At 42.4% G+C, this 14,241-nt stretch overlaps 1 protein-coding gene across 4 annotated transcripts in view; it reads left to right on the plus strand.

Annotated features, from left to right (window-relative positions):
- The first annotated feature begins 1,844 nt into the window (after positions 1-1,844).
- Sort1 (sortilin 1) overlaps positions 1,845-14,241 on the plus strand; it is a 73,720-nt gene continuing 61,323 nt past the window's right edge. For all 4 annotated transcript variants that reach the window (XM_042681950.1, XM_042681967.1, XM_042681958.1 and 1 more), the window contains exon 1: positions 1,845-2,202. In XM_042681950.1, coding sequence (XP_042537884.1) covers positions 1,897-2,202 — 306 coding nt within the window. In that variant the 5' untranslated portion in view covers positions 1,845-1,896. The remainder of the gene's footprint in view (positions 2,203-14,241) is intronic.

A 14,241-nucleotide genomic window follows, 5' to 3' on the forward strand; every position in this document is an offset into this window, starting at 1 on the left:
GAGGACATGAATCATGCAATAATGTTGAGCCAGATATAGTCCTAGCATTTGGGGGGATGAGGCAGGAAGATCAGGAGTTGTCCATCAGCCTGAGTTATATGGCAAGACCTTGTCAAAAGCAAATAAAGTGAGGGTAGTACAAACAACTGCAACTAATTTAATAGCTAAAATGTGTATCTGATAATTTCTCCAAGAGGTGGCACTATTGAGTTGCCTTTATTTTCGGACAAGAAGACAATAGACCATTCATCTTTGTGTCACTGAAACAAAGAAATATTCCTTTATAGCCTCACTTCTCACCCCCCACCCTATTACCAGTCACATGCCACTGGAACTGACTGCCTTGTGATCTACTCTATAGTTGGCATAGCTTTAAAACTAATCTGTATCTTTAAAAATTAATTTGACACGTAGTAGTTGAAGACAGGAACACATTGTTCATCGTTTCATCTATTTTATCTTGTTATTTCCAGTAGGTCTCCAGTTGAGAACTTGGAAGACTTCTCTGGTGATTTTTCCATCTTGCTTAGATGGCATTCAGAAACTTTTCATCTCTCACGTCTCACTGTGTTATATTTGGGGGGGGGGGGAGGACATACATTTTGTAAATCTTTTTCTGAAACTAAAGTGACTAATATTTTGACATAAAATTTGGATAGGGTTCATTGCTTTTTGCTCTGTAGCGAATATATCCTGTGTTGGGATTATTGTTACTTTATAGGTAAAATTGTTTCAGTTGCTTTCTTGAGGTGTAACATTTTACATGTTTTGAATCTAGTTGCTATCTCTTCTACTGAAAAACTTGTAGCATTGGGAAGAGATGGAGAAAGGGTTAAGAATTTGGAACTGGTTTTACCTGCACTGCATGTTCTCAAAGTGGTTATGTGCAGATTATCTACTGCAAAGGGAACAAACTGTATGGGGGGGTGTTATTTATTAGAGTGCTAATTTAGAGGGACATCACATACTGGAACCAAACTAGTGCAATGCACTCACTGCATGATTAAGGACATTGCGGTAAAGGTAAATGTGCTACCTATGAGATGATCGTGTATAAAGTAGGCATTGGTCAATTCTCTCGCACCTCCTGCCGTTAACCTGTCCCTGATGCCTAAGCTACACCACATTCGAAGTCCAGGAAAACCAGGAGTTCCGCTTGTGGCCTACCTCTCTGTAGAAGAGGAAGGCCAGAGAAGCAAGACTTTTCAGGATTGCCTGAGTCACGGACGTCCTGATGTCTATCTGCCTCCGTGGGGGAGGGGGGGGGGGGTCGTTGCGCATTCACCTTGGCAGCAAGGCGGCTGTTTCGGCAGACAATGGATGCTCCAGCGAGCAGGGGGTTAAAAACCCGAAGCACCAGTTCATAACGATCGCCCCCCCCCACCCCCCTTTCCAGCCGAGCGAGTGCAGGGATTCCCTGAGATACTCCAGACGCTGCCTCAACCGAAGGGATTTCAGGAGTGTTTCTGGGGGAAATGAGGGGGAGTAACCAGTCCTTAACTTGTGGGGGCCAGAAAAGGCAGCGAGGGGGCCGAGGCGCCGCCAAACAGAGGGATTCGTGGGAAGGTGGGGAAAAACCCCGGCGAACTCTGGAAGCCGGGCCCCGGAGACGCCGGACGAGGGTGGGGAATGACCTCAGCCGTTTCTGCCACGTTCCAGCCAATCAGTCCCGCATCTTGGCATCCGAATCCAAGACCCCCGAATCTGGAGGCGACGCTAGCCAATAAGAAGTGGGCTCTGGAAGAAGGACAGGCGGCCATCCAATGGGGGCGCAGAGGCCCGGCTGCGCGTATCCAAGGAGCGCCGGGTTTCGGGCTCGGGGGTGTGGCGCAGCGCCGGCGGGGGTGGGCGGGCGCGCCGGGTGACAGGTGTCAGCGGCGTCGGCATTCGGCGGCGATGGAGCGGCCCCGGGGAGCTGCGGACGGCTTCTCGCGCTGGCCCCTCGGCCTCCTCCTCCTCTTCCTCCTGCAGCTGCAGCCGCCGGCGACTCTCGGCCTGGACCGGCTGGACGCACCCCCGCCACCCGCTTCGCTACCGCTTCGCTGGTCTGGCCCCGTCGGGGTGAGCTGGGGGCTGCGCGCAGCCGCGGCCGGGGGCCCGATCCCCCGCGGCGGCCGTTGGCGCCGCAGCGCGCCCAGCGAGGATGAGGACTGCGGCCAGGTCCGGGACTTTGTTGCTAAGCTGGCCAACAACACGCACCAGGTGAGCGAGCGCAGGGGGCCCGGGCGTTGCCCGCGCTGGGCGGAACCGCCCCTGGCCCCCTCGCGGCCGTGCGCCGTGCCCGGGCAGCGGCCCCTCTTCCTGCCCCGCGCCGCACGCCTGGCGTCTCCGCCCGGAGGAGACTCCCGGGCCGCGGCCCGAAACCGCGGCGGGCAGGCGGCAGGAGTCGGCCCTAGGCGGCGGGGGGACGCTGAGGCCCTTAGGGCTGTGTTTCGTCACAGGAGAGGCAATCTTGGACTTTTCACCGCGTTCTTTTTCTTTCTTTCTTTCTTCTCCTTTTTTTAAGTTGTCAAAATCTCTTGAGCGTCATTGTTTTCCGTCTGTATAAACAACCAGATTCACTCACGCTATTACCTACCAGGAAGCTGGAAGACTAATTAGGTCTTAAGTGCTTGCAGAAGAAGTTGGGCTGCGCAGAAGCAGAGGCGTGCCCTCTCTGGGTCAGTACTTTTGGGGGGGTGATGAAGTGGTTGTTCAGAAATCCCAAAGCAGTGGTTAGGCCACGGTGTGTGCATTTTAATAGTTAAAGGAAACGAGGTGAGTTTGAAACCGAACCATAAAACAACTTCCCAGCTCCCCTTCCCCCCCCCCCGCCCCCCACAAATTGTTCAAGATGCTTTGGGGGATGTAGGCACAGAACCCTTAACACCCTACCTGAAATGACCTTGAAAGGCTATCAGAACCAAAAATCCGATGACCAGGACATGGGGAACAGAACTGAGCCCCTTGGTCTAGATTAGAAATGAGGGTGCCCTCAGCAGCTGCAGGAAAGATGAGAATATTCACCCAAGTTCCACCTGGAGACGCTTACGGAGTCTGAACCGTCCCACCAAGATTCTGGACCATAACCAATTAACATTCTCTTTTTTCCCCCTCAACCCAGAACATTTAAATTCCTCAGCCACAAGCCCATCCAGGGGATGAATTTAGTCCATCCAAAATAAGCCTTTCTCTGCAAAAACAAAACAAAAACAAAAAACACAGTGCTCTCTTACTGGCTTCTGTGTGTGTCCAGCAGTGGGCTCTTGCTCAGTCACAATATTATTTATGTGGTCTATTTTATCCCTTCAAAATTGACCTTCTGTCCTGGTATCCCAACTCTGACCTGGACGTCTATATCCTGTTATGACAAAATTTCCAATAGCTGAGAAGCACGTAGCAGATACTTTGCTTTAGGTCAAAAGAATTTCAACATTGTGACAAGTAGTTGGGGACAAGTAGTTCAACCTTTGGCACACTTCTGAGTTGAGAAAATTGTTAGAAAAGTCTTGGCTCCTTGCTTCAGTACAACTAGGGCATCTTCCTCAGTTCCCTCTCCCAATGAACAATTGTTGCAACACATGTATGGAAAGTGCATTTTCAATTTAGTGTGTTCAATTTAGTGTCCTTCAAATAGAATTGCACATAGAGGTAGAGGTATATGGCCAAAGTTCTCAGAAGATGATGTTTCATTGTTTTCTTATGGCGCTGGAGATTGCACCAAAGGCCTTGGGCACACTAGGCAAGTGCTCTACCACCAAGAGACATCCCAAGCTCCTATTGGCTGATATTCTGTACCTGCACTGTACTGGTGTGACCACATTCCATTCTAGTGGGTGTCCTTTTGGATTTATCTTTCTAGGTCTTTCTGTCTTCTGGAGACACAAGCCACTTGAAATTAAGGCAGGAGTATTCAAAGAAAGTTGTGCTAATGCAATCTGGATAAAGTAGCTAATCCAGTGCTAAAGGGTGGGGTGGGGTGGAGTAGGTAGAGTTGGGGTGGAGTGAGCACAGCAAAGTCCTGTTTCGTGAGGAACAAAAGTGCACACACTTCCTTTTCACAGTGGGGCGTTGAGAAAGGCTTTACAACACTGGCACTTAATTTATGTCAGGACCACATTTGCCTTGAGTCAGCCAGACCCAGCATTCTCACTACATGTTTTAGGTTCTTATCTTGCTAGTTGATTTACATTTCAGAACTACAATTATTTCTGGATTTATTCCTGTACTCAGAGTCTTCCTGGTTAATTTCAAATGAAACGTCATTTGTAATGATTTCAAAGGAAGAGATTGAAAAACTGAATCTGAAACCACTCATTTTCAAAGTCCATATGTAAAAGAATTTTCCTCTGTTTCTTTTATCTAATTACTGTTTTTGGGTTTTATGGGATTTTTTTTTTTTTTAGCTTTTTTCTTCAGTCTTCTTTCAGTTACCTTATTTAAAATCACTGTGTTTGTTTTTTTTTTTTTTGAGGGATATCATCACTCCTCTGTAGTCTCTTCCTCAGAGAGCTCATCCTTTTTATAATTCTTATACCAAATTGGAAAAAAAGTGGTGCTCTGGTTAATAGCCTTCATCATAGAAATGATTGCGGTAGCTCTTACAGGTTTTGCCTTATTGCTCAAGAATTGTTATACAATAATTTGTTTTCAATTCTGTATTTTTAGAAGCAATAATAGTACTTCCTCAGCTGTACTGAAGAGATCTAGTATTTTTAGACCTTTTATATAAACAGTATAAAATGAAAGTATCTGCTGGACAGAATAATGTTTTATTAGAAACACTGCATACTTTTGCACAACTATGGAAATAAAGTACTTAAGTAATTTTTTCCTATGTAATATGACAGGATCCAATTCCCAAGAAAAACCAGAAGTTCTTGTTCTCTTCTCATGTCTTATAACTTGATGTAGTTCTTTTCAAGCCACATTAATTCCTGTAATGAATGTAAGCAAATGGGTGGTCTCCAAAGGCTCAGATCTGGGATAGGGGTGGGGTTGTTAAGCTACAAAATAAATAAGGAATTGGAGAATGAACAGTCTCAAAAGGTTTTTAGCAGATCTTCTAGACTTATTTCTGTGGCTTATGAGAACATATCAATGTTTAACTAATCTTATTAAGAAAGCAATGTGAAACTAAAGAATGATAGTTCCTTTTTCAGTATGGTTTTAGGCTCCCTAATGCTACACCTAAAACCTCTTCATTCATGAAACCCAACAGGTTATTCTCTTTCCCAAGCCTCCTTGTTTCTGTCTAGGAGATTTCCTTTTATATGCTTTCTTTTCATTCTTGATTTAAACACTTTCTAATGAGTTCATTTTGGACACCGTATTTTTTTTCATATAGATATCATAATGATTAAATGCTCTGTTTGGGATTTGAATGAGTATAGAAAAGATTTTATCATTACAGTATTATGAGAAAATAGAAGTGAAAATATTAGCTATTACTAAAATCAGAAAACAAAAATAACAAGAAAACAAAGGAGAAATATAACAACTCATACCTTATAAAAACTATTGCCTCCTAATTTTGTTCTGGAGATATTATATACCATAGAAAGGCAGTAATAGCACATAGGGAGGCTTTGATGTCAACTTGTTTACATTTGCATTTTGGCTATATTACTTGTTATCTTGGATAAATAAGAAATAAGTCCAGCCTGTCTTAGATCCTAGTCTATAAAGCAAGATAATGGTTGTAAAAAGTAAATGAGTGTATACATAAAATGTATTATGTATTAACTCATTAGAACAATGTCTAGTACTTAGCACACAATAAGCAGTTATCTATTGTTTTTGTTATTAAGGTTTATTCATATATACTATTTTCATAGACTGAATATGCTTCCTTTTGCTTTTACCCCTACACTATTTCCAGGCCATATTTTGGATTGATTCTTTCCATCAAGTGCTTGAAATGCTCATAACATATATAACCTTTATAGATGAGAAAAATCGAGCAGGCCTAGAAGATTTTATTAATGTTGGTTGCTAAGTTGGGTTACTTCAAAACATTCCCCCACTAAGCACCCCTTTGAGGGCAGACATGAAACTCTGTCTTAAAGAAACAGTCGAAATGTCTTGGCCAGAGTTATAGTGGTGGCTGACATAATTTCCTTACCTCTCATTCCTCTGTATATAGACAGACCATTTGACGATTTCCTTAAAACTTTTAAAACTTATGATTAACAGGGCCTCCTGCTGCTCCTGTCACTACTTCTTTGCACATAACTTTTTAACTTCTACCCCAACATCAAAGCATCTGCTTTCTAAAATAAACAGGCCCCAGTAGAGAGGCTGTTGTATGTGCAGCCTCTGAGAAGAATGTGTGTGTTTGTTTGCCACACTGGCAGTGCTGAGTCCGGCCTCACAGGACTGAATGTGCCTGTTGGTGGCTTCGGGAAGCTGCTGCTCTCAGCCTGTTGTGGATCACCAGATCTTTGTAACACCCGGAAATCTGAAGGTCAGTGCCTTTAACTGCCCCAGAACTTTGTAACTGCTTCATTTATTCCATTTCTTAACATCTCTTCATTCTACATTCCCCAGCATCCTGCTTCCACTGTCTAGTTTATGTTACCTTCTCAGCCATTCATTTTTGGTGATGGCATGGACATTCTGGAAGCTGTCCTTCTTGGTCCTGATTGAGTGAACAAAGCTCTCAGGAAGAGTCCATTTTCACAGTGTGACTCTCAGACCTTTAATCTCAAAGGGAACATTAAAAGTATGAGTATATCTGGAATTCTAGGGAAAACTGTCAGCAGATTTGGTAAAGTCTAATTTGTCTGGGGAAGGATTAGTGTTTACAAAGTCTGAAGTTTGGTTGAAGTGAAGCTAGGCAGGTATGGTAAATGGCTTAAAGGGAATGCAGTGTAACAGGTAAGTTTTCTGCTAAATCAAAATATTTGGCTCTGTAAATACTGATTTTTAATTAGTTTTATCTGTTTATGGAAATAATTGGAAGAAGGCTTATTTTTTGATTAGTTTCTAATAGTTGTGTGCTTTCTGTAATAGTGATAATTATAAGTGCTCCACCTTGCTGTTCTGATCTGCTCTTTTATGTCAGGTTCATAGAGGCTGTTAATAGTTCTATACTCTGCCTATTTTCTATCAGCTCTTGCCAACAGCCATCAGACTCTCGGTGGGTGACTGCTCACGTTATCCTCCCCAACTTTCCTTTTGTCTGGTTACCCTTGTGTGATGATCACATGCCAGGCAATGCTTACTTAATGCCCAGTTGTGGGTGCTTAGAGTGTAGCAAGAGAAGACGTTTCCTCTTCTTCCTCGCTTCCTATCAGCCTCTGTCCCCAAGTTTCTGTATTTAGAGAACATGAATTGCACTTTTAAGATGAAAAAATGAAGCTCGGGGGGCTGGGAAGGTGGCTCAGTGGTAGAGTGCTTGCCTTGCATGCATGAGGCCCTGGGTTCGATTCCTCAGCACCACATAAGCAGAAAAAGCCAGAAGTGGTGCTGTAGCTCAAGGGGTAGAGCGCTAGCCTTGAACTGAAGAGCTGAGAGACAGAGCCCAGGCCCAGAGATCAGGCCCCAGGACAGGCAGAAAAAAAGAAAAAAGAAAGAAATGAAGCTGGGGATGTTTTGTAAGATTAGAAGCTAATGTTAACACAGATGAAACCATCAAAAATGACATATCATTAGCACCAGAAATATCTATGTAGCTAGAGATAGATTTTTTTTAATGCTATGAAGTAGCTACTGCATTTGTAAATTTCTATTAACTTTTCAGTTCCCTTTTCTGCCTTCCTAGCCAGAATTTATATTTACTCCTCTTTTTAGAAACTTGTTCTTCCCACTTTGTGGTTTCATGATCTGTCTGTGGGTGGGTTTCGGGAGTAATGGTGCTTGAAGAACAAGCTGATCAATTTCAGTTAGTTCTACTGCAGCTTTTTTATTTAATGGTGACTACAGTCAAGGTTAGTCTAATATGTGACTTTGAGCTAGTGGGGTTGAATGAGTCATCATGAGAGACCCTTTATATCTAAGATTGTAAAGAGAATGCTGGACATGTGGGTTTATTTAAAGACTGTGGTTATTTTTCCTTCCCTACCCCCAACCCAGTCTCAGGAAACCACAGTAAAAACCAAATCCTTCCATTCAGAACCTATGGAGTTCTAGTGAGAAAGTTTTCTGTAAATGCAAGTTGTTTTCTGTTTTGTGTTTCAGTGTCTGGACCTCAGTTCCTCATCTACAACTTGAGAAGTTTTAGACTGGCTTTGAAATGTCTTTTAGAAATTTCTGTGATTTATTGGAAGAAGAAGAGGCCATAGGTTATGATCACAAATGTTTATTGGTTGATTCCAAATTTAGAAGCAAATTGTGGCTATTCAGTTTCCCAATGGAACTTGAACATAGTATAGATTTCACATCTGGGGGTGATTTGGTACCACCTCCAGAGCTTGCTTCAGTGAAATTCGAGTGTTCTTAAAAGATAGAAGGACTATTTCTTTTCATAGAACTATAAAAAACATTTGTCACTTATTTTTCTGGGTAGTACTTTATCATTCCTTGTTAGCTGAAAAACCTAATGTTAATAAAATCTACTAGCTTAGATAGTTCATTCCAAAGAGAGTCAACAGATATGTAGCAGTAAATATATATTTTTTTCTTTTCTAAAGTATTATACCAAAACAGCTCCCTGCTACTTTTTCTTCATTTGGGCTGCGATGAGTTTGAAAATAGTTTGCTTACTTTATGTATACTTTCATCTGACTAATTGGCTTGATTTGTTGTCTTCAGAAAATGTAATTTGTTGTTTCTAGGTCTTATACTATCCCTCACATGTTTGCTTTTAAGAGTTCTATTTTTCCGTATGTTCTTTAAAAACACAATGAGTTATGACACTGCATATATGCTAGTTTGAAAGTTTAGGTCAAGGGGCTGGGAAGGTGGCTCAGTGGTAGAGTGCTTGCCTTGCATGCATGAGGCCCTGGGTTCGATTCCTCAGCACCCCATAAACAAAAAGAAAAAAGCCGGAAGTGGCACTGTGGCTCAAGTGGTAGAGCGCTAGCCTTGAGCTGAAGAGCTGAGGGACAGCGTCCAGGCCCAGAGTTCAGGCCCCATGACTGGACCCCCCCCCCCCCCAAAAAAAAAAAGAAAGTTTAGGTCAACATGAGATCACCTTGAAGAACCACAAGAAATGGAACGAGGAAGAAAATTTGTGTATATGGGAGGGGGGGGCACACACGTACTAATGATCTTAGGGCTTGAACTCAGGGCCTGGGCATTATCCCTGAGCTTTTTTACTCAAGGCTGGTGCTCTACCACTTAAGCCACAGTTGTACTTCTGGCCTTTTGTTGGTTAATTGCAGATAAGAGTCTCATGGACTTTCCTGCCTGGGCTGGCTTTGAATCACAATCCTCATATCTCAGTCTCCTGAGTATCTAGGATTATAGATGTGCGCCACTGGTGCCTGGCAGTAAGGAATTTTTTTTTTTTTTTTGCCGGTCATGGAGCCTGAACTCTGGGCTTGGGCACTGTTCCTCAGCTCTTCAGCTCAAAGCTAGTGTTTTATCACAGCACCACTTCCAGCTTTTTCTGCTTATGTGGTGCTGAGGAATCGAACCCAGGGCCTCATGCATGCAAGGAAGCACTGTACCACTAAGCTACCTTCCCAGCCCTGGAAAATTTTAATTTACTTTAATACTTCTCAGACAAGGTAGTTCAAATCAAATGTTTATATTGCTATTTATCATAGGGATTCAAAGTATGAATATATTATATAGAAAATTCAAGAGATATCTCAAAGCCTAGATTTGAGCACTGTCTTTCCTATGTCTTAACCTGTATAATCATGGAAGATTACTTCCCTAATCTTCTTGGTTCGTTTTTCAAACTAGAAAAGCAGGCTCTTAGAGTTGTTTGGAGGGTCAAATGAGAAGTTTTATCAAAGTATCTTGTTAAATGTAATAATTAGGTAGAGTCACTCATATATGAACTTTCAGAACTGCCAATTGTGTACTGAGTAGAGCCCAGACCCGTGCACATGCAACTCAGTGGGGGCTTGCAAGAAGACAGGACCAGTTCTGTGCAGTGCGCTGGGAAAGCCTCCTAAGTGAAGAAAGAAAACAAGGTGGAGAAAAATCTTAGGGAATTCTGTACTGAAGTAGGAAAATATAAGACCTGCTCAGGGAACAGCCAGTTGAAACATTATTTTAGAGAAAGTGATTGATGTGAATGACTAGTGTTCTACAAAAATATATAGGGAATTAAATGAAGATAGATCTTCCGAGTGAGTGGATGAAACATTACTGCTGAAAGTGTTTTAAGACATGTTAGATAGGAGGTGAAAGCAATCAGAGGTCACAGTGGGAGCCAGAAGATCTGACCTTTTTAGAGGCTACCCATTGCTTTGGGGTCTGGGGATATATGCCCAGCAAGAGAGCAGATTGGAGGTTAAGGTGGGCTTGAGATGCAAGGTTCTGAGTACACTCCCAGACTTCTGGAAACCTATGAGGGCTATAAATAAGTTTCTCTTTTCTGAACATTAGAATCCAGCATATGGGCTGGGAAGGTGGCTCAGTGGTAGAGTGCTTGCCTTGCATGCATGAGGCCCTGGGTTCGATTCCTCAGCACCACATAAGCAAAAAGAAAAAAAGCAGGAAGTGGCGCTGTGGCTCAAGTGGTAGAGCACTAGCCTTGAGCTGAAGAGCTGAGGGACAGCGCCCAGGCTCAGAGTTCAGGCCCCACGACCAGACCCCACCAGAATCCAGCATAATTGGCCAATTATGTGTTTAACAGCTTGAACTGTCCATTGTTAGTCTTGTTAACTGGTCACATCCTTACTTTTAGTGATGAGGCTAGATGACCTACTCACTGGCTGAAAGGTGGGAATAAGAATCTAAATGTTCTAATATGATGTTGCATTTGGAAGTGATTCATGAAAAATTTTTTTAATCAATGCATTTGCTTTAGGGGTAAAGGCAAAGCTGTGAGACCCCAGTTATGAGCTCTTGAGGTCATTATTGAGCTTTGTGGGGGTTTTTTTTTGTTGTTGGTGGTGGTGTTCTATTTTGTTCTGTGACAGTAGTAGAATTTGGACTCAGGGCTTGAGCATTGGGTGCTATCCTTTAGCTTTTCTGCTCAAGGCTGGAACTTTACCACTTGAGCTATAGTTCTACTTCTGGCTTTTTGATAAGAGTTTCACATTATCTCCTGCCTTAGCTGGCTTTGATCTATGATCCTCAGGTCTCAGCCTTTTGTGTGGCTAGGATTACAGGCTTGAACCACTAGTGCTCAGCTGTAATTAGTCTTTCAAACTTCATTCCCTATCACATAAAATTTAGTGTTATCATGAGGCTTTAAGGAAAAAAATATAGATGAAAATGTTTTGAAAGCTTTGAAACACTGTGTGAGTATGAGTTGTATGATTTCTTAATAAGCCTGTTGATCTGTCACAGTCTCTACAGGGCCTTTTTGTTAGCCAAATGATCCTGATAAATACAGCCAACTCCAAGGAACATGTACAAAACAGGAGACAGATGAGGCATAAATACATTTGGTTTTATCCTTTGGCAGGGTTGGATGACAGGCTTGGGCGGGGGTGGCAAAAACGGGAATGAGTCAAGACTGACAGAAATATAAGAAGTGTGTGTGATGGTGTTCTTCTGTGCTTCTGCTACTGCTGCTTCTCCTTCCTCCTCCTCCTCCTCCTCCTCTTCCTCCTCCTCTTCTTCTTCCTTCTCCTTCTTCCTCCTTCCTCCTCCTCCGCCTTCCTTCTTCTTACTTTTCTGTATTGGAGCTTGAACTCTTACTTGGCTTTTTTGAGCAGGGCTGGTACCATTTGAGTCATGTTAACCAGTTCCAGCTTTTTTTTTTTTTCTGTTTAATTGGAGATGATTCTCTTGGATTTGTCTGTCTAGGTTGGCTTCTAACCTCAATCTTCAGATCTCAGCCTCCTGTATAGCAAGGATTATAGGCATAAACCATACCAAGGTTCAGCTGTTTATTTTTAACCTTCGTGATATAATCTGAATTTTAACTTGTTTGAGGAAATTGGGGAACAGAATCTCAGGTGTCAGATCTGGGTTCAAACTTCAGTGGTAATCATGGGCAACTTAATCTCTCTTAATCTCAATTTTTTTCACTGAAAAATAAGATATCTATACCTGTTAGGGTCATTGTGAAGATTAAGAGTCTAAGAGGTTTAGTATGTATTCAATTTTGTTGCAGGTTTCTTATAATTATTTCTACAGTTTCTGGTGCATTACTAGTTGGATGATTAAATATTGTGCTTAAACATTTTTAAATAGCTGTATGTTCCTGGAGAATTACTGTGGATATTTGGATGAACCAAATCTAGATTAAGAAATGAGCCATGCATTGGTGGCTATAATTCTAGCTACTTAGGAGGCTGAACGATCATGGATTGATGTCAGCCCTGGCAGAAAAGTTTCAGAGACCATTTCTCAAAAATAGCCAACACAATGGGACTGAATGAGTGTCTCACATTGGAGTGCCAGTCTAGCAAGCTAGAGGTCCTAAGTTTAAGCTTAGTACTACAAAACAAAACAAAGCAAAACAAAAAAACATGTTTAATTTAGGCTTTAATATCTGAGAATCTATATCCATTGATTCACCCAGCCACAGATGAAAAATATTTTTTAAAGGTTGTGTCTGGCTAGGCACTAGTGGCTCATGCCTGTAATCCTAGCTACTTAGGAGGTTGAGCTCTGAAGATCACGGTTTGAAGCCAGCCTGGGCAGGAAAGTCAGTGAAACTCTTATCTCTACTAAATTACAAAAAAAATCAGAAGTGGAGCTGTGGCCCAAGTAGTAGAGCACTAGCCTTGAGCCAAAGAAGCTCAGGGACAGAGCCCAGGCCCTGAGTTCAAGCCCCAGGACCAATACCCCTCCCCCTGTCCCCCCAAAAAAGAACAACAAAAAAATTGTGTTCTTTGTTGTTGGTGGTGGTGGTAGTGGTGGTGGTCAGGGGCTTAAACTCAGAGCCTGGGCACTGTCCCTGAGTTCTTTTGCTCCACGCTAGGGCTCTACCACTTTGAACCATAGTGCCACTTCCAGTTTTTGAGTAGTTAATTGGAGATAACAGTTTCATAGGGATTTTTCTACCTGGGCTGACTTTGAACTGTGATCTTCAGATCTCAGCCTCCTGAGTAGCCTCTGTCCCCAGCTAAGTATTTTTTATTGTTATCATTTCCTAAACAATATGGTATAGTAACTATTTATATAACATTTACATTGTATTAGATATTATACATAATCTAGAGATTATTTAAAGTGTATGGGAGGGTCTAGGAATGTGGCTTAGTGATAGAGTGCTTGCCTAGTATGCATGAAGCCCTGGGTTCAATTCCTCAGTACCACATAAGCAAAAAAAAGCTGGAAGTAGAGCTGTGGCTCAAATGATAGAATGCTATCTTTGAGCAAAAGAAGCTCAAAAAGGGACAGAGCCCAGGCCTTGATTTCAAGCCCCAGGAAAAAAAAGAAAGAAAGAAAGAAAGAAAGAAAGAAAGAAAGAAAGAAAGAAAGAAAGAAAGAAAGAAAGAAAGAAAGAAAGAAAGAAGGAAAGAGAGAGAAGGAGGGAGGGAGGAAGGAAGGAAGGAAGATGGAAGGAAGGAAGGAAGGAAGGAAGGAAGGAGAGAAGGAGAGAGAGGAAAATGATGTGTGCCTTTAATCCCAGGTTTTTGGAAGGTGGGAACTGGAGGATCATGATTTGAGGCTAGCACGAGCAAAGGTAGCTTGAGACCCTATCTGAAAAATAAAAAACAAATGAAAAGCAAAAGAACTGGCATATATAGCTCAAGTGGCAGAGCATTTTCCTCACAATTGAGAAGCCCTAAATTCAATCCCTAGTACCTCAAAAACAAAACAAAACAAAAAACTTAAAATGTATTGACAAATAGAGAAAATGACCACTTAAGCAATACATGCTACCAAGAAGGAATGATGTAATGACAAGAGAATTATTGACAGAGGTCTTTTTATCTGGGGTATTGGGAAGGATTTACTCAGTCATTTAAACAGATGCTTGAAGATGCATAGAATTTTGCTAAGAGAAAACAGCATATTCATGAAGCCATTTCTAGGAAGAGCTTAGTGTGCTCAAAAGATTCCAAAGAAGGTCAATGTGGTTGTAGCTGAGGGAGTGAGTCCCCCATACCCAGTGTGTGAGCAGAGTCTTTATGGTTCTGGGTGCTTGCTCAGCTGGCAGCTAGAGTTTGTCTCTTCCTCACATTCTTTTTTTTGTTTTTGTCCATCGTGGGGCCTGAACTCTGGGGCCTGGACACT

This window comes from Dipodomys spectabilis, unplaced genomic scaffold (genome assembly GCF_019054845.1).
Source record: "Dipodomys spectabilis isolate Male_0828 unplaced genomic scaffold, ASM1905484v1 ptg000002l, whole genome shotgun sequence".
NCBI lineage: Eukaryota > Metazoa > Chordata > Mammalia > Rodentia > Heteromyidae > Dipodomys > Dipodomys spectabilis.